The following is a 21,614-nucleotide window of genomic DNA, read 5'->3' as shown; positions in this document are numbered from 1 at the left end:
GTGGAGTGATTGTGAAGAGGGATGACTTACGCAGGGAAAACTTCCTGTTTCTACATAGAGAGAAGAGAAGAATTAGCTGGGTAGAAAGGCAACATGAGCAATTGTAACTACACAGTGCTATATAATATGATGACTGCAATATATTAAAGGGAATCTGTCTGTCACCCCTTTTTTCGAATATGAGCTGCCAGCACCGACATCAGGGGTATATCTACAGCATTCTGTAATGCTGTAGATAAGCCCCCGATGTAACCTGAAAGATAAGAAAAAGAGTTAGATTATACTCACCGGGTGTCGCGGTCCGGTCCGGCGCCTCCCATCTCCTAGAGATGACGTCGTCTTCTTTGATTCCTGTCGTGTCTCCTGCGCAGGTGCACTGCTCTGCCCTGTTGAAGGCAGAGCAGAATACTGCAGTGCGCAGACGCCTGACCTCTCCCGGAGCCTGCCCACTGCCGGACTCTGCTTTGCCCTTAACAGGGCAGAGCAGTGCGCCTGTGCACGAGCCACGACAGGAAGGAAAGAAGAAGACGTCACTGTTAGAAGAAGGGAGGCGCCGGACCAGACCGCAACACCCATCGGACCGGACCGCCCCTCCCGGTGAGTATAATCTAAAGGCCCCTTTACATTTAGCGAAGCACCAACGATCCCGACCACAATACGACCCGGCCAGGATCGCTGGTGCATGTCACTAACGATGCAGCGGCGGTCGTACTTAACCTTTCAGACGCGGCGAGGGTGTCCGTCTTCCGCCTGCATCCATGGCTCTCGTTGGCGCCAGCAGGAAGCCGACGACGAGAAATGGACCAGGCCGATCTTGCGCGATCAGCAATAGCCAGCGGGGGAGCTGGTCGGAGGTAAGTGTCACATGTAGCGATATCGCTAGCAATATCGCTGCTGCGTCACAAAATCGGTGATGCTTTAGCGATATTGCTAGCGATATCGCTATGTGTGAAACCCCTTTAACTCTTTTTTCTTATCTTTCAGGTTACATCGGGGGCTTATCTACAGCATTACAGAATGCTGTAGATAAGCCCTTGATGACGGTGACAGCAGCTCATATTAGAAAAATGGGGGAGACAGATTCCCTTTAAGAGGATACAAACTTTGATGGGAGAAGACCTTCTTTAAGAGACTGTTAAATGGGACACCAATGTGAAGAGGAACATATATTATTGCTACGTTGTCTGGCACCTGCTCCACCAAGAGATTTTTTTGAAAAGTAGAGAGGGAGACGTGAGTGCCCTGGCCAAAACATGCTGGAGCTAATTGTAAAATCATGGACACCAAGATGGATACCTGACAGACCCCAGTTTACATAAATTATAGTCAGCACCATTGGTGTCCATCAGGTGACAGATTTGGCACTACAGATGCCTTCATGAAAGGAAAATCATTCAAGGGTTACACGTAAAATTAATGTTAGCCCAATTATCTGTTATTCTGTTGCACGCTCCTTATTGATGATGATGGCTATGGATAACTCATGTCCACTACATAGGGATCTGCATTTTCAAATAGTTTACAGACTGGTAAAGAGATTAATTACTAGAACAGCGTGGAAGAGATCATTTCAGTTCTCATTTTATTATCATGGAGAAACAATTAAAAAAAAAAAAAACAATTATACAGTCATTCTGATATGCATTTTCAAAGTAAGGGAATCCGTTACCAGGTTTATGTTTCCAAATCTGAGCGTGGCATAAAATAGGCTCACTTACTGGACTTCTTGCTGTAGGTTTTACAAAATGACATTTTTATCTGCTGCAGCTTTGCTTGTCTTCTCAATTATGTGCATATGTAGAGAGCGTTTAATCAATGGTGGAGGGAGTGGATCGCCAAAGCTCATGAATATCGAGGACTACACAGCACAGGTTCGTCATTGAGAGGACTAACAAAGGTGCAGTAGATTACGAAACGTTTTATTAAAGGGAATTTGTTATGTCTCCAAATGCTATTAACGTGCTGATATAGTGTTAATCTGCAGGTTAATAGTATTACAATATTGTCCAGCCCCTTACGGAATGTGCAGCTACTTGGAGAAAATTAGCTTTATTCCTCCTGGGAGCCTTTATTCCTCCTGTAGCCACGCCCTGGCACTTTGATTGACAGCTCACTCAGCTGTGCATCTGCAGCAAATACTACTTGGATACTATTTTACATTATTAGAGAGATGTACAACTTCTAACATGACTCGTTTAGATTTTCTTGAAATACCTTACTAAGGTTTACGCTCCTAAGCCGCTCGTTGACCTTGCCTTTAACAAAGTTCTCACTTGTACAGCAGTGCTCTATTTAGTAAAAATAAACTCCAAGCCTCTGTATCTGCTACACATGTATTTTTTAAACAATATTATGGGTTTTTTTCTTGCACATGTGAATTGGCTCATTGTTTTCTAACTTAGTAGTAGTATATTGTTCATCGCTTCTGATCTTTTAACCTCTGTTACACACGAGCCCCGAGTGTCCTCCAGAACTCTTGTGTGCCGTTGCCCTTTGATGATCTTCAGCAGGGTGTGTGACCTCGGTACTTATTGCATTCATTTACTTAGTGTTTTTTGTGGTAGATCCACCAAGTACTTGAGTCATTTCCACTGTACTGATCATTGAACTGTTTCCTCTGTTTGCCGGCCAGGTGTGCGCACAAGCTCTTTTTGAGTTATTTTTTTACCATGTAAATTATGATTTTTGCACAAAGAAAAATAAGCAGATTGCGTTGGTTATGTTAATACCCTAAAGAGATAATCTCAGCTGGTTGGTGCTGGCTTGGTTAGGCTGGGTGGCTTACCCCTGTCCTCCCTTACTCCCTCCCAATGATTCAATGATCGGTTGGAGGGGGTTCTTTTGCCAAGTTTTACATTTTTGTTTTCAGTAGAGAAGAGCATCGATCCAAAATGATCTACCTAACCTGAACCATCCTGTCACTACCATATGCTTCAATAAAAAAAACAAATAATTTTAAGGATGTTACTAAGTTTTATTTAAGATCATTTCCTTTTAAAGGGAATCTGCCAGCAGGTTTTTGCTATATAATCTGAGAGCTGCATAATATAGGGGAAAGAAAGATTGTTTCCAGGGAGGTGTCACTTACTGGGCTGCTTGGTGCAGTTTTGATAGAATCATTGTTTGTTTGATGTAGCAGAGCTAAGACGTCTTAACTGTGTATAACCCCGCCCACACCCCTGACTGGTAGCTTCTTGTTGTGTTGTCAACAAGCTACCAATCCGTGCTGGAGGGCGTGGTTAAACAGATTAGCCTGGCTGCTTTGCACAGGAGATGTAGTCCTGTAATGATAATATTCTGTTGATAAAATACTGGTTGTATTGAAACTACAGCACACAGCCTAATCAGGCTCTTGAATCCTACATTATACTGCTCGCTCTCAGATTAAATAGGAAAAGCCTGCTGACAGATTTCCTTTAAAACCATTCTGTGTTACCAGTTTAGTGAAAGAAACACCAAAGCTAAATAGTAAGATAGAGCCACTCCAACCCCACAAAAAAAGAAGAAAAAAAAACAAAATTCACCCTATTATCAACCTAATTATGAGTATTAAAAATCACCCAATCATAAATAACAAAGACCTAAGGATATCCACTGCATCGAATCTTGAGTAGCAGAGCAAAGATGAGGGCCATAAAACAATCGTGAGATAAAGGGAAAGCCATGGACTCAGATGGGTCAATACTAGGATTTGACATCTAATATCTTGTTACAAAATCAAGAAACAAAAGGGAATAATTTTCTCCTTTTTTTTTCTATCTTGTACATTTTAGTAAAGCCTAAAAAATATATTGATCCATTTCTCAGCAGTCTGGAAAAGCGACATGACGTCCCCATGTGATTTTTTTTTTTTTTTTTTTTTTAAGGAAAAGTTCCATTGGGTCCAAATACACGTCTAGTCACTGTGCTATTATGTTTTGTGAAATAAGTTCACATTTAGTTTTATTAGCCTTCACTTTTCAGAGCGACACCTCCATTTGTGGGTACCATGTAGCATTTTTGTGACTGTGACATTACTCATCACTAAAAGATTGTCTTTCTTCCGAGAACAGATTGTTCCCACATTGATTGCATCTTCATTGTCTTTCAGCTCTACGCCATTCCCTGGTTCCTCACAATGTTCACACGTAAGTCCCAGTTTTTCTATTTTGCTCCTGTGTTCTGTCTTATTGCTTTACGTCACATTTTTTTTGTTCTTGTCTACCCGCATTCTTGACATTTGTATTGCATTATGCTTCGGTTTGTCGTGTTTGCTGATCACAGATATTAAATGTCAGCAGTCACCCAGTAGCTGCCAGTTACGGCACACCCCGCGCTGACACAAAGGGGTTAAAAGACTGTAGACAGATGGAGACGGATATGTCATTGAAACTGAGAGGTAAGATTGTTGTGGAAAATGAATACGCTGAGTCTCTGCGGAATGAGAAGACTTTGGAGTAATAGGAGTTCAATCAAGGTGGAAGATTAAAACCTACAAGGCCAAATTCATGCCTGCTGATGTGGCTGTTTCTTCGAGAAGGTTTTGTGTCTTATAACTCTACTAGTTTCTCATACCGAATGAAGAATTCTTGTCAGGTTTGATTAAACAATTAATGCCTAGATGCGGGAATTGCTTGCATCATCCAATCCGGAGCAGAATTTGCAAGTAAATCACGCTGCTTTTGACAGCGCCAGAACAAGAAGAGAATCCTCTCATTTAACAGTAGCCAAAACTCACTTTAGAAAGCAATTTGCACTTCTCTGAAATACACTTGAAATGAAAAGCCTTCTAAAATAGGTTAAATAAAAATCAAGACCAATGCTTCCCGTTTGTAATTACGAGCCTTTAGGAAGTTGAATACATTTGTGTCGTCTTCAAGAAGCCCGTGGTGCTGTAATAATATTCTATTTAAGATACTGGCATATCTTGTTGCGTAAAGTGGCCCGCTACCGCAAGACAAGAGGGGCTTAACACTTTCTTAAGTCCACTTCACAGGCCATATGAATTAATTACACAAAGATATATGACCATTGCTCATTATTGATGACTCCAACCTTGTTGTGAAATGTCCTGGTGTTCAGTTTCTTGGATAGGTGATTGCACATGACCGACCAGTAAAAACTTTACTTTAGTGTAGTAAAACTTGGCTTAATGTCTATAAAACAGTGCCTGAACAGAATCTTCCTGTGTGCGCATGTACACACACTTCAGAAGCTGGCGCACGCACAAACTTTTAGTTCAGGAGCTTGTGCGCACACACTGACTTTTCTGTCGCAAACAGAGTTCCACTTATATATGTGCCGCCGGCTCCCACACCAACATTGTGTACATGTACTCCAGCTTCTAAACTGTCAGTGTGTCTTACTGTACCCAGGCAGATTCTTCTCAGGCAGTGCTCGTTCTAGACAAGGCAGTGCCTGCTCTAGACAAGGCAGTGCCTGCTCTAGAAGACAAGGCAGTGCCCATTCTAGTCAGGGCAATGCTCGCTCTAGGCAAGGCAGTGCCCACTCTAGGCAAGGTAGTGCCCGTTCTAGGCAGGGCAGTGCTTGCTCCAGGCAAGGCAGTGCCCGCTCTAGGCAAGGTAGTGCTTTCTATCATGATAAAGAGAAGGGAGTTATGTGATGTTAATTCAGGGAACAAAAGAAACACACTGAGTTCTGGGCCACACTATGATGCTTGAAGCACCCTAAATTGTATATTGATTAAATAGTGTTTTCTGGACAATAACAGCACGGATTAATATTAGAGATGGGCAGATTATTTCATCAAACTCTGATCCATTAACAAGGTCAGTAGTCTGTAGCCGCTGGATGGGAGGCTCGCAAATCTCTTATTTATTGGGATCAATGATGCAGCATTATTACCAGGTTCATGTAACGTCATAATCCTAGATGAGATCTCGCCAGCCCGACTAATTAAAAGCCACCACATGGAGTCCCAGGAAGAAGAGATTTGTGAGCCTCCCATCCAGTGACCAGTAACTACTGACTTCGCCAGTGGACCAGAGTCTCGCGGATTGATCATCCCATATCTAGTACATTAAATATATCCTTTTTTTTGCATTACATGATGTGTACTTTATTTAAAATGTGTTTGGTGACAGACTACCATTAACAATTTACAACAGTTGGCGATTTGCTAAGATCAAGTCAACAATTCCACAGCCATAGTGTCACGGTCACGTGTCTCTGGACGCAGCGAGTACCACAAGGCGAACCCATATGACACACGTGACCCTGGATACACCACCTCCAGTTGGGCAAATTTAAATAATAGGACGTGCAGCTGGATACACCGCCTCCAACTGGCGAATTTAGATATTATACGTATATATAACGTAGTCTGGAAACCCCGCCTCCAGTAAGGCAAATTTAAATAATAAAGGGGGAACCTGGGTAACATTAACAATGGTGGACACTGCAATAGGGAATAGGGAAGTGGAGACCTCCTGAACTCCCCTGAGCCAGTGTCCCTGCACTCCTAACGTTCCCTATGCCGGTTCCGCACCGGGCGACACACAGGAACCTAAAAACCCCAGCTCACCCTGAACCTAAACCCTCACTAGGGAATTGGTTGGTGCGGAAACTAATCCTACCACTGCACTAAACACACATGAGGGAAGATGACAATACAGGGGAAACACCACTTAGCTTTGCTCTGTTGCGTACGCTCCTAGCAACAGAGCCCACCACCTGTGTGCATCTTCACCCGGATCCATCACCATAACTGGATCCTTCACCATAGTGCAGCCTTGGAGCAGAGTCCACCACCAGTTGCAGCTGCCCAGTAAACAGAGTCCCAAAGATGAGTCCAGCTTCTGCCAAAAAGTCCAGCATGCTTGAGTCCAGTTTTCAGCAACCAAGTCCAGCATGCTGAGTGCAACTCTCACCATCGTCGCCACTCCACCAAGCCATGCCAGCACTTCCTGCCGACACCATAAACTGTGACTCCACCACGCCATGCCAGCCCTTCTTGCAGACCACCTAGCTGCCACTCGTCCCCTCTGGCTGGGCTGCGCAGGACTCATGTTCAGCTCCTTCTTTCACCCAGGCTTCCTTGAGAATGACTAACTCACAATATCACCAACAGTGATTGAACACACCTGGCTCTCTTTTATAGAGCCTCACACCTGATTTATAATTACGTGCACTAAACCAAAGAAACTAAAGTGCACTACCACTCACCACCACCGGGGCAACTTAGATTGAACGACACCACGTGTAATAATTCTAATGGCCACCGGGGGCAATCATCACTTTGGCACCTAGCCAAAGGAAAAAAAGTTCACTTATCCATTCAATCTGTCAGATCCACGCTGGATCATGACACATAGATGGCAAAGTCTCAGAAGATAAGGGTGTAATTATAAAAAGAAATGATTATCCAATATGGGCACTGTATGGAGAGAACAGGACCTAAGACTGAACCTTGAGGAACCACGTCGGTAAGGGGGAAAGGAAGAAGAGCAAGCAAAAGATTATATTTTTTTATTAGTTTGCTGTGCTTATAAAGCAACATCATATTTGTGGGGCTCTACAGACATTATTATGCCTGTCCCCATTAGGGCTCACAATCTAATCTAAATTTCCTATCGGTATGTCTTTGGAGTGTGGAAGGAAATCCACGCAAACACAAGGAGAACATACAAACTGCTAACCACTGACCCACAGCGCTGTGTTTGAGAGGGAGAAGGAGAACCTAGAGAAATTTCTGTGAGGCCTAGAGAGTGGAGGAGCTAGTTATCCAGTGTGCATAGTGAGGAGGAGCTAGTCTACCGGTGTGTCAGATGCTACAGAGAGTATTGACCATTAGATTTAGCTGTCAGTAGATCATTTGAGACTTTAGCAAGGGCAGATTCAGTATAGTGTAAGAATGGAAACCGGATTATAAAGGGTCAAGAAGAGGGCTTTCTGTGAGGTTTGCGGATTAGATATTCATGCACCAAGCGTTCCAGGAGATTGGAGATTAGAGACCGGTCTGTGGTTGGCAGCGCAGGTCTGGTCATGGGATTGTCATGATCCATGCTGGATCAGGACTGATAAAAAGCACAGGTAACCTTTTTTTTTCTTAAGCTGTGCTTAAGTTTGTTTTTTGCCCCTGGTGGCCATTGGGATTATTGCACTGTGGTGTCTTTTGTTCTAAGTTTGCCCTCGGTGGTGGTGAGCATCATTGCACTCTTGTTTCTTTAGTTAAGTGCACATGATTATAATGCAGGTGTGATTGCTGGCTCTTACCTATAAAAGAGTCACAGGTGTTGCAATCAGTGTTGGTGATAGTGTTCATTTCAACCATCCTTGGTGGAGGAAGGAGCTGGAGAGCGTTCCTTGCAGCACTGTCTTAGCCCTGGTGTGGAAGGAGTCATAGGGGATTTTTTTGTAGCTCTGACAGAGCTTGGTGGCAGCGATTCAGGAGGAGAGCTGCATTCTTGTGGTGGACTCTGTTGCCAAGAGCAAGAGCAACAGAGTAAAGCTAAGTGGTGTTTCCCCTTTCCCCGTGTCTTGTTGTTTTAGTTACCGGCCTACGGGCCGTGTCACACAGGACAGCTTCACGTGCCGCGTCTTGTTGTTTTTCTACCGGCCTGCGGGTCGCGTCTCCCAGGACGGGTCATCGTGACATTATCACCAACCCATAACTTTTTTTTTTTTTTTGCTGAGCCATGGACCCAGTTCAGACCTTTGCCCAAATGCTGCAGACCCTTACTGAGGAGATTAGGGGGCTGCGCAGTGAGTTGGTGCAGCAACTGCAGCAGTTGGTGGGCTTTGGGGGCTTGGTTCAGAGACAGGCTCAGCCAGAACCCAAGATATCCCTCCATGATAGATTTTCTGGAGGGAGAGATGAATTCTTGGTGTTTCAACAAGCCTGTAAATTGTATTTCAGGCTGCGCCCTCGTTCATCAGGGAGTGAAAAGCAACGGGTGGGAATCATTATGTCCCTTCTTAAAGGGGATCCCCAATCCTGGGCCTTCTCCCTACCGGACGATTCTCCATCATTAGAGTCCGTGGACGAGTTTTTTGCGGCTTTGGCGCTTGTGTATGGGGATCCTGATGGCTCCGCCCTGGCGGAATCCCGAATCCGTAGGTGTAAACAGGGAGCCTGGGTTGCTGAGGAGTACTGCTCAGAGTTTAGGAGATGGGCCACTAACACTCAGTGGAATGACCCTGCACTTAGGCGTCAATTTGTGCAAAGTTTGTCTCCAAAGTTGCAGGATACTCTGGTGCAGTACGCCGCCCCCAGGTCGCTGGAGGCTGCCATGTCCCTTGCCATCCGGGTGGATAGACGCCTTAGGGAAAGACATATACAAAAAATGCCCCCTGATGTCCTCGCTAGGGAGGAGGACCCACCAGTGCGAACGAAGGAACCCAGACAGCCCGGTGTTGATACAAAAAAGGTGGTGTCTGCGGCTCGTTGTGGTGGGGGGTATGCTTTTCCTGTGGGAAGCCTGGCCATTTTATGAGAGCCTGCCCAGTTCATGCCAAGTCCCCAGACGAACCTATGCAAGTAGGAGGAGCTATTTGTATTCGGAGCTGCCTACAGTTCGGGGAGTGGTGTCGGCATGTTTGTACTGTGGGCAGACTGGTAATGTCCTGAAGGCTTGCCCATTGCGCGCCAAATTATCTGTGCCATCTGAGAAGCCGCATTCCCCTGGTTGCTTGGAGGGAGGCGACCAGGGAGTATACATTTCCTCCATTTTGCCCTCCTAACAGCGTCGGACTGGCCCACCAGAGAACCGGAGGATTCTCCGGTGGGCCCTGGCATCTGGTGGGCCCTGGCACCTGCTGGCATACAGGGCCAGCAGTTGCCTAGGGCCCCCGCTGCTCCAGGGGCCCCCAGCCAGTGGTGTGTCGCACACTATGCAGCTGCTATGGGGGCCCCTGCCAGCGGAGCAGCAGCGGGTGTCAGGAGGCAGGAGCCCCTGTCCCCGCTGCTAAAGAGAAATGAATATTCACTGCGAAGCAGTGAATATCATTTCAGGTCTCCACCCCCAGAGGCCCCGCCCCCAGCCCAGTAAGCTGCTCTGCAGACTACAGCTGTAAATCAGGGCCGGCGCCGCCCTCAGTCCTCTCTGCTCCTGGCTCACAGCCAGTGCGCGATGACGTCACTACATCGCGCACCCGCTGTGTGTCTGGCAGAGGGGGCAGCTCCTGACACTGAAGCCGGGATCAGCGTGGGAGCGAGGAGGAGAGGTGAGTATTGTGTTTTGTTTGTTTTTTATATCTCTCTCGCTCTCTCTATCTGTTTCTCTCTATCTATCTATCTCTATATATCTCTCTTATATCTATCTATCTTTCTATCTCTATCTATTATCTATATCTATCTATCTCTCTATCTATCCATTATCTATATCTATCTATTTCTATATCTATTTCTATCTATCGCTCTATCTTTATATCTATCTTTCTATCTCTACATCTATCTCTATATCTATCTATCTATCTCTATATCTATCTATCTCTATATCTTTCTATATATAGCTCTATATCTATCTATCTCTATATCTATCTATCTCTATATCTTTCTATATATATCTCTATATCTATCTATTATGTCTATCTATCTCTATATCTATTATTTCTATATTTATTATCTATCTAGCTACCATCTATATCTATCGATCTTTATCTATATATATCTCTATCTAATATCTATATCTATCTATCTCTATACCTATCTATCTATCTATCTATCCGTTATCTATCTCTATATCTTTTCTCTGTATCTATCTATCTCTATATCTATATCTCTCGCTATCTATCGCTCTATCTCTATATCTATATCTATCTTTATATCTATATATCTATCTCTATCTATCTCTATATCTATATCTATTTCTCTCTATATCTATCTCTATCTCTCTCTATAGCTATCTATCTATATATCTCTATCTATCTCTATATCTATCTCTCTGTATATCTATCTATCGCTCTATCTCTATATCTATCTTTCTATCTATATATCTATCTATCTTTCTCTATCTATTTATCTCTATATCTTTTCTCTGTATCTATCTCTCTCTAGATCTATCTATCTCTATATATATCTATTATCTCTATATCTATATCTATTTCTCTCTATATCTCTCTCTATATCTATCTATTTATCTCTATCTCTATATCTATCTCTCTGTATATCTATCTATCTTTCTTTCTATCTCTATATCTATCTCTATATCTATCTATCTATCTTTCTCTATCTATCTATCTATTTATCTCTATCTATTATCTATATCTATCTCTATCTATCTATCGCTCTATCTCTATATCTATCTTTCTATCTCTACATCTATCTCTATATCTATCTTTCTATCTATCTATTATGTCTATCTATCTAGCTATCTCTATTATCTATATCTACCTATCTCTATATCTTTCTATCTTACTCTATCTCTATATCTATCTGTTATCTCTATATTTATTATCTATCTTTATCTATCTATCTCTATCTATTATCTATATCTATATCTCTCTATCTATTTATCGATCTCTGTATCTATCTCTATCTCTCTCTCTCTATCTACCGCTCTCTCTATCTATCTTTATATCTATATCTATCTATCTCTATATCTATCTATTATCTCTATATCTATCTACCTATCTATCTCTATATCTATCTCTATATCTATATCTGTTTCTCTCTATATCTATCTCTATATCTCTCTCTATAGCTATCTCTATATCTATCTATCTATATATTATCTCTATCTATCTATCTCTATATCTATCTCTATATCTATCTATCTCTATATCTATCTGTTATCTCTATATCTATCTATCTCTATATCTATCTATCTCTATATCTATCTATCTCTATATCTATCTTTCTATCTAACACTATATCTCTATATCTATCTCTATATCTCATTATCTATCTATCTCTATCTCTTTATCTATCTATTGATCTATCCATCTATCTCTATATCTATCTATTATATCTATCTATTATCTCTATTATTTATATCTATCTATCTAGCTATCTCTATCTATCTCTATCTCTCTCTATATCTATCTATCTTTCTAACTCTATATCTATCTATCTCTATACATATCTCTATATCTAGATATTATCTCTATATCTATCTCTATATCTATCTTTCTATAGCTATCTGTCTCTATATCTATCTATCTCTATATCTATTATCTCTATATCTATTATCTCTATATCTATTATCTCTATATCTATTATCTCTATATATATCTCTATATCTATTTTTATTTATAGCCATCTATCTATATATATTTATCTCTATATCTATCTATATATGTCTATATTATTATTATTATATCTGTATATCTCTATCTATTATCTATCTCTATCTATATATCTATCTCTATATCTTTCTATCTACAGCTATCTATCTCTATATCTATCTATCCATTATCTATTTTCTATCTGTCTCTATATCTATCTACCTATCGATCTATCTATCTATCTATATTTCTTTCTATATCTATCTTTATATCTATCTCTATCTATCTCTATCTCTATGAATCTTTCTATCTATATCTATCCATTATCTACTTTCTATCCATTATCTACTATCTATCTCTATATCTATCTATTTCTACATCTATCTTTCTATCTATATCTATCTAACTCTATATCTATATATCTATATAGCATTATACCCTATGAGGGGGGCAGTATTATACCCTATGAGGGGGGCAGTATTATACCCTATGAGGGGGCAGCATTATACCCTATGAGGGGGCAGCATTATACCCTATGAGGGGGCAGCATTATACCCTATGAGGAGGCAGCATTATACCCTATGAGGAGGCAGCATTATTCCCTATGAGGAGGCAGCATTATACCCTATGAGGGGGCAGCATTATACCCTATGAGGGGGGCAGAATTATACCCTATGAGGGGGGCAGAATTATACCCTATGAGGGGGGCAGTATTATACCCTATGAGGGGGGCAGTATTATACCCTATGAGGGGGGCAGTATTATACCCTATGAGGGGGGCAGTATTATACCCTATGAGGGGGTGCATTATACCCTATGAGGGGGGCAGTATTATACCCTATGAGGGGGGCAGTATTATACCCTATGAGGGGGTGCATTATACCCTATGAGGGGGGCAGTATTATATTCTATGAGATGGCTGCATTATATTCTATTAGATGGCTTCATTATACTATGTGAGGGGGCTGCTTTATATTATATGAGGGGGCTACCCCAACTCCTGCTACATAATTAAGACATGTACAACCTTATATTATACCCGGATATTAGCGTGTTTTACCGCATAATTGGTGGTCTGGTATTTAACTCTATGCAGCTACGTAGTGGGCCCCAAGAATGATTTTCTCTGGTGGGCCCAAGGTGTTCCAGTCCGACGCTGCCTCCTAAGGTACCATGTCAGCAGAGATCTTGGCTGGCGGGGTACAGAAGGTGATACCGGTGCTTGTGGACAGCGAAGCAGGAGTCAGTCTGGTGGATGCACGCTTTGTCCAGACTCATGGTCTGAGGTGTAGGACGCTAGCTCAGCCTATAAGTGTCCAGGCCATAAACTCTGTTCCACTGAGCCAGGGGAGCTTAACCCAAGTCGTAGAGAATATCTATCTGCGTATAGGACATCATGAGGAGTCCTTGTCATGCTACGTCTTGAAGGGAATGCCAGTACCTATTGGTTCAGGCCTCCCTTGGCTGAAAAGACACAACCCGGTAGTAGATTGGCAGGCGAGGGAAGTGGTCAGCTGGGGGCACTCGTGTGAGGGCTGCTGCCTAGGAACTACGGTCTCTGCCGTCTCTCTTCAACGGACCCCTTCCTCTCTGGTGAGAGCAGCAGATGTGCTGCAGGAGAGTAGGGGCAGGTCTCAACCCTCGCCATTGGCCAACCCTGGGAGACGCAGACCTCGTGGTGGAAGGGGTTGGAGGGTGGTGTACCCCTTGGTGAAGTGCGGGGGTGTGAGTGTGGTGACACAGGGGGATGCCTCTGTTGTCAATCCCAGAAAGAGTTCTCCAAATGGTGACAAACGAACGAGTGACAATAAACGTTCAGGTCCGGACCTCTGTGTGAACGAGTGTGTATGGGTGGCCACCAAAAAACATCCAGTGGAAGTGTGTTGTGGAATGTTACCAGCTCATACCAAACATACACATACACAACCCGTGCCCCAGGTCAGCGCTTCGGAGATGTGTATTGCCTCCAGAACATACGTTGCCAATACCAGCGGGCTCATTTGTCATCAACCTGACGTGCAGGTAGTTGCTGGGGTGAACTCTGGGTCTGGGCGTCCCCACTGTAGGTGGTTCCCTGATGAGGAGCGGTCTTGAGGGTACTGTCATGATCCATGCTGGATCAGGACTGATAAAAAGCATAGGTAACCTTTTTTTTTTTCTTAAGCTGTGCTTAAGTTTGGTTTTTGCCCCCCCGGTGGCCATTGGGATTTTTGCACTGTGGTGTCTATTGTTCTAAGTTTGCCCCCGGTGGTGGTGGGCGTCATTGCACTCTTGTTTCTTTAGTTACGTGCACATGATTATAATGCAGGTGTGATTGCTGGCTCTTACCTATAAAAGAGTCACAGGTGTTGCAATCAGTGTTGGTGATAGTGTTCATTTCAACTATCCTTGGTGGAGGAAGGAGCTGGAGAGCGTTCCTTGCAGCACTGTCTTAGCCCTGGTGTGGAAGGAGTCATAGGGGATTTCCTTGTAGCTCTGACAGAGCTTGGTGGCAGCGATTCAGGAGGAGAGCTGCATTCTGGTGGTGGACTCTGTTGCCAAGAGCAACAGAGTAAAGCTAAGTGGTGTTTCCCCTTTCCCCGTGTCTTGTTGTTTTAGTTACCGGCCTGTGGGCCGTGTCAGACAGGACAGCTTCACGTGCCGCGTCTTGTTGTTTTAGTTACCGGCCTGCGGGTTGCGTCACACAGGACGGGTCATCGTGACAGGGATGTTTTGTTTTTTTTTTTTTAGTAAAGGGGTTATTAAATGATTGTCATCCTAATTAGAGGCTTAAAGGATTTAATCAGCTGCCTGATGAGTATGAAGGGATTTCAAGTCTCTCCATATGACAAATGTCAGGGACAAGAAGGGCAGAGTAGGATCTGATTGATTTTGAATTTTCTTCAGAAATTAGGCAGCTTCTTACTGAGAATACAACCCCGTTTCCAAAAATTTAGGACCCTATATAATATGTAAAGAAACAAAAATGCAGTCATATAGGAAACTTTTATAGCCATATTGTATTCAGAGCATAAAACACATTTTAGAAGGTGAAAGGTTGGTATTTTTCCATTTTATTTGAAAAGATAAATTCATTTCGAAATTGATGACCGCAACACATCTCTAAAAATTTGGAACGGGGTTAATAAGACGCTGGAAAAGTAAGTAAAAAATGTTTATAATATGTACTTCTGGCTTGATAAAGGCCTATTATGGCCAGAATGTTGCATCGTCTACCTCATTTTTGTACCCCAGCTATGTGATTTTAAAGATGGAATAGCTACTTTTATCCCCATATACTCTCTGGTGCCTCTAAGTTTTGGAAACTTCACATCTTGAAAGGTGCAATCAGTGCTGATCATTACAAAGAGGTTTAAGACCAACATATGCTCCCATCCAGACAATGTCTTTTTCACAGAAGGCCTTGCATATTTCAACAAGACAATGCTAAACCAAATACTGCATCCATCACAACAGCTGGCTTCACAGTTGTTCAGGTGATGGGGAGGCCGGCCGTCTGCAATCCGGACCTTTCACTAATAGAAAACATTGGTCTTTTCACTTCCCAGATGTTTACAGACTGTTGTAAAAGAAGAGTGGATGCAACACAATGGAAGACATCGCCCTGTCCCAACGTTTTTGAGATGTGTTGCTGACATCAATTTAAATGGAAAACTGTCCTGCCTTCGTCTTCTGACATGTGCTCTATGTTGTGTAGTGAATAATTATGGCTTAGTGATTTCCATATTATTTCATTCTTGTATTTACATTATAAACAGCGTCTCAACTTTTTTGAAGTTAGGTTATACATTCACATTTAGCCAAGCTGCACATGTATAATTATAGTGCCGTCAGAAATAATAAGTACTAGCTGAAGAGCCCGGAGCTGCCCGGGCATAGTAACTAACTGTGGTTAGTTATAGCAAATTATAATTATCCTCCATCCCATAGTCCCGTGCCCATACACCCATCATACATATCCACCATCCCATAGGCCCGTGCCCATATACCCATCATACATATCCTCCATCCCATAGTCGAGTGCCCATATACCCATCACACATCCTCCATCACATAGTCCCGTGCCCATATACCCATCACACATCCTCCATCCCATAGTCCCATGCCCATATACCCATCATACATATCCACCATCCCATAGTCCCGTGCCCATATACCCGTCATACATATCCTACATCCCATAGTCCCGTGCCCATACACCTATCATACATATCCACCATCCCATAGGCCCGTGCCCATATACCCATCATACACATCCTCCATCCCATAGTCGAGTGCCCATATACCCATCACACATCCTCCATCACATAGTCCCGTGCCCATATACCCATCATACATATCCACCATCCCATAGGCCCGTGCCCATATACCCATCATACATATCCTCCATCCCATAGTCAAGTGCCCATATACCCATCACACATCCTCCATCCCATAGTCCCATGCCCATATACCCATCACACATCCTCCATCCCATAGTCCCATGCCCATATACCCATCATACATATCCGCCATCCCATAGTCCCGTGCCCATATACCCGTCATACATATCCTACATCCCATAGTCCAGTGCCCATATACCCATCACACATGCACCATCCCATAGTCCCGTGCCCATATACCCGTCATACATATCCTCCATCCCATAGTCCCGTGCCCATATACCCGTCATACATATCCGCCATCCCATAGTCCAGTGTCCATATACCCGTCATACATATCCTCCATCCCATGGTCCAGTGCCCATATACCCGTCATACATATCCTCCATCCCATAGTCCAGTGCCCATATACCCATCACACATCCTCCATCCCATAGTCAATCATTATGACATCATAATGAGCGGTGGGCTTGATGACATCAGCGTCGCCATGGCAACCATTGTGACATAATGAGGAGCGGGGCTTGATACGCACACACTGTTTCCCCATTATGTAGATAGGGGCATTATGACATCATAATGAGGGGCGGGGCTTGACGCGCACACACTTTTTCCCCAGTATGTAGATAGGGGCAAAATTGTTTGGTGAATTGGAAAGTGCGGTGTTAAAATTTCGCCTCACAACATAGCTTAGGACGCTCTCGGGGTCCTGACGTGTGACTGTGCCAAATTTTGTGACTGTAGCTGCGACGGTGCGGATGCCAATCCCGGACATACATGCATACATACATACAGTCATATGTTAAAGTTTGGGCACCCGTTAATGTTAACCTTTTTTCTTTATAACAATTTTGGTTTTTGCAACAGCTATTTCAGTTTCATATATCTAATAACTGATGAACTCAGTTATATTTCTGGATTCAAATGATGTTTATTTTACTAACAGAAAATGTGCAATCTGCATTTAAACAAAATTTGACCGGTGCAAAATTATGGGCACCCTTATCATTTTCTTGATTTGAACACTCCTAACTACTTTTTACTGACTTCCTGAAGCACTAAATTGGTTTTGTAACCTCATTGAGCTTTGAACTTCATGGCCAGGTGTATCAAATCATGAGAAAAGGTATTTAAGGTGGCCACTTGCAAGTAGTTCTCCTATTTGATTCTCCTATGAAGCGTGGAATCATGGGCTCCTCAAAACAACTCTCAAATGATCTGAAAACAAAGATTATTCAACATAGATTTTCAGGGGAAGGATACAAAAAGTTGTCTCAGAGATTTAACCTGTCAGTTTCCACTGTGAGTAACATAGTAAGGAAATGGAAGAACACAGGTACAGTTCTTGTTAAGCCCAGAAGTGGCAGGCCAAGAAAAATATCAGAAAGGCAGAGAAGAAGAATGGTGAGAACAGTCAAGGACAATCAACAGACCACCTCCAAAGACCTGCAGCATCATCTTGCTGCAGATGGTGTCACTGTGCATCGGTCAACAATACAGCGCACTTTGCACAAGGAGAAGCTGTATGGGAGCCGTTTCTGCAAGCACACCACAAACAGAGTCGTCTGAGGTATGCAGAAGCACATTTGGACAAGCCAGTTACATTTTGGAAGAAGGTCCTGTGGACTGATGAAACAAAGATTGAGTTGTTTGGTCATACAAAAAGGCATTATGCATGAAGGCTAAAAAACACAGCATTCCAAGAAAACACTTGCTGCCCACAGTAAAACTTGGTGGAAGTTCCATCATGCTTTAGGGCTGTGTGGCCAATGCCGGCACCGGGAATCTTGTTAAAGTTGAGGGTTGCATGGATTCAACTCAGTATCAGCAGATTCTTGACAATAATGTGCAAGAATCAGTGACGAAGTTGAAGTTACGCAGGGGATGGATATTTCAGCAAGACAATGATCCAAAACACCGCTCCAAATCTACTCAGGCATTCATGCAGAGGAACAATTACAATGTTCTGGAATGGCCATCCCTGTCCCCAGACCTGAATATCATTGAACATCTGTGGGATGATTTGAAGCGGGCTGTCCATGCTCGGCGACCATCAAACTTAACTGAACTGGAATTGTTTTGTAAACAGGAATGGTCACAATTACCTTCATCCAGGATCCAGGAACTCATTAATAGCTACAGGAAGCAACTAGAGGCTGTTATTTTTGCAAAAGGAGGATCTACGAAATATTAATGTCACTTTTATGTTGAGGTGCCCATACTTTTGCACCGGTCAAATTTTGTTTAAATGCAAATTGCACATTTTCTGTTAGTACAGTAAACCTCATTTGAATCCAGAAATATAACTGAGTCCATCAGTTATTAGATATATGAAACTGAAATAGCTGTTGCAAAAACCAAAATTGTTATAAAGAAAAAAGGTTGACATTAATAGGGGTGCCCAAACTTTAACATATGACTGTACATACATACACACACACACTTGAGCTTTATATATTAGATCTAAAAGGTATGGCTAGCTTAATGCGTTGACCTGTTTATTTTATGAAATGTGTTGGGGACATGATTTGGTGGCACTTACTATATAATTATTACATGTTCCCCTCCTGTGCACTCGTTAGTACAGCCTTGTCCACAGACTACATGGCTCTTCTTTTTTCCAAAATGACAGTTTCTGAAGGGGCATGTGAGCAGACCTGTCCATCAGCCTCCTGCAATTGAAACACTGGCCATGTGAAAGCTGTTTTTCAATTGCAGGAGGCTGACGGACAGGTCTGCTCACATGCCCCTTCAGAAACTCACTGTCTTTCTGAAACTAGGAGCTTTGTGCAAACTGTGAAGAAGGTGCAATAACAAAGCGGCCTGCATTTTACAATGGAGAAGAAGCTTTCAAATTTTATGGAATAGTAAGTGCCACAAAATCAGGTCTCCAATACATTTCTTAAAATAAAGTTGACAATCTCCTCTTTAAGTTGTGACTAACATTTGTACATGATGATGGTGATTTCAGTATGTTGTTTTGAGATAGGTCCTTTTTAAGTCGTTAAGTAAAATACATATCACCAATTTTTTTCATGTTGAACTAGACTCATAATATAATAGTGGCTGCAGAAAGGAAAGAAAAACTTTTTTTTTTTAAATTTTGCCTCTCCATTATGTAAATATTAACAATAAAAGTCTTTGGCAATGAGTTAATGTTTAAGTTGGTGTTATCAGATAGTTTTCACTGGGGCCGCGTACTTGCCCCTGTATGATGCTGACCAATCATAAATAGGCAACAACACATCAGAGAAAGAAGAACACTCCTCCACAAAAAAAAATTAGAGCATGTTTCTCAGTGTGAGAGATGTATGACAGATGGCTCTGATCTCCTGGTGTAGCCACTTGCATGATTAGAAAGAGCACAGATGATGAAGGCTGGTTTCACATTTGCGTATCTGTGCGCAGCGTTTGATCCGCATAGATCCGCATGCGTCATGTGTACATATTTTTAACATGGTGTATGCAGGAACATGCGTTTGCTTGCGTTCGCTTGCGTATGCATGCATCGTTTCACGGTGTGCGGCTAATGCAACATGTTTCATTTTTTGAGGCGTCAAATATTCACAGCCATACGCATGTGGATGAAGTGCGTCAAAACAGCGCATTACTGTCTATGGGAGCGCATTGGTGTGCAAGGATATGCATGCGTTCGATACGCATGCGTTCTTCAGAATGAGCAAGTCCAGCAAGTGTTGAATGAAACATTGTTTTTATTTTTGTTAATAAAAAATCTTTTTTTTTTCACAATCCCGGTCTCCCTGTGTTTTCTTTATCTCTTTATTTAAACGTGTGTATTGTTGAGTGAAGTCTTAACGGGTGTTACAGTCAAGGTGCTATAAGTATTAAAGTTACAGTGAAGGTGTTAGTATTAAAGTCAGCAAACATTACAGATACATTTTACTTATTAGTGGCTTAAACCTTTTTGTCTTGCCATACCACACGTGCAATATCAGAAACTAAGTAGGCAGCAAATTTATCCCTCATTTGAGCCACTTCCACTGTTGTCCTCAGTGGATGATCTTGTTAATCTTGCAATGTGGTAGCAACAGGTTCATCAAGTTCTAAGTTGGGTCGCTCTTTTGCCAGGATGCAGTTGTGCAGAACAACACACGCTTTCACAACCTCATCAATTGTCTCAGTTTTAGATTGATGGGTGTTCCCAAAATGCGCCATTTAGATGCCAGCAAACCAAAGGCGCACTCCACAGTTGTTCGTGAACTTGTCAGTCGGTAGTTGTAAATCCGTTTGGTGTGATTCAAGTCCCGACTTGAGTACGGTTTTATGAGGTTGGCACACATTTGAAATGCATCATCCACAACCACAACAAATGGCATTGGCAGTCCTTCAGTGTTCGGAAGAGGTTGTGGCTGTGGAAAATTGAAATTATTCCCGTACAAACATTGGCTCATGTCAGTTTTTGAAAGTCTGTGAGTCATTTCTTCGTCTGTGAGTCAACGTCCATGGCAACAAATCGACAGTCAGTATCTGCAATCGCCATGAGAACAATGGAAAAGTATTTTTTGTAATTGAGATACTCGGATCCACTTCCAGCAAGTTTCCTAATCCGAATGTGTTTGCCGTCCACAGCCCCCAACCAGTTTGGAAAATTACAAATGTCCTGGAATATTGCAGCATTTTCCAGCCAGAGTTCAGTTGTGGGTTGGGGGAGGAATTCCTCACGCCCAACGTCACATAAAGCACGGCAGGTGTCTCCAACAATCCCAGAAAGGGTAGACACTCCAATTCGGAATTGAAAATGTAGAGATGATAAGGTCTCTCCGGTAGCCAGGAATCTGCATAACAGAAAATGGGGGAAAAAAATCAGTACATGGCTTTTATAACAATAAAATTAATGACAGGTGTTTCTTTTTCAAAATTACGTACTGTGGTGTGACAGGTGGTCACGTCGTTAATGGAAGGTATATGTCACAGGGATGGATGCTCCCTGCGATGCAACCCGGAGTATTTTGTCTTTGGTGCACATGAGCACTAATATGTCGTATGGTGCACCTAGGTCCGGGTTGCGGGTAGCTATGAGAGTTGGGAGGGTCTGGCTACTCATAT

At 42.6% G+C, this 21,614-nt stretch overlaps 1 protein-coding gene across 4 annotated transcripts in view; it reads left to right on the top strand.

Annotated features, from left to right (window-relative positions):
• TBCK (TBC1 domain containing kinase) overlaps window positions 1-21,614 on the top strand; it is a 536,201-nt gene that overhangs the window by 272,775 nt on the left and 241,812 nt on the right. For all 4 annotated transcript variants that reach the window (XM_073571832.1, XM_073571833.1, XM_073571835.1 and 1 more), the window contains one exon: window positions 4,091-4,127. In XM_073571832.1, coding sequence (XP_073427933.1) covers window positions 4,091-4,127 — 37 coding nt within the window. The remainder of the gene's footprint in view (window positions 1-4,090; window positions 4,128-21,614) is intronic.

Source organism: Dendrobates tinctorius, unplaced genomic scaffold, assembly GCF_039654945.1.
Source record: "Dendrobates tinctorius isolate UK_male_01 unplaced genomic scaffold, ASM3965494v1 ptg000030l, whole genome shotgun sequence".
Taxonomy (NCBI): Eukaryota; Metazoa; Chordata; class Amphibia; order Anura; family Dendrobatidae; genus Dendrobates; species Dendrobates tinctorius.
Note: the sequence above shows the minus strand (reverse complement) of the source record. Positions and strands in the feature narration are given on the sequence as shown.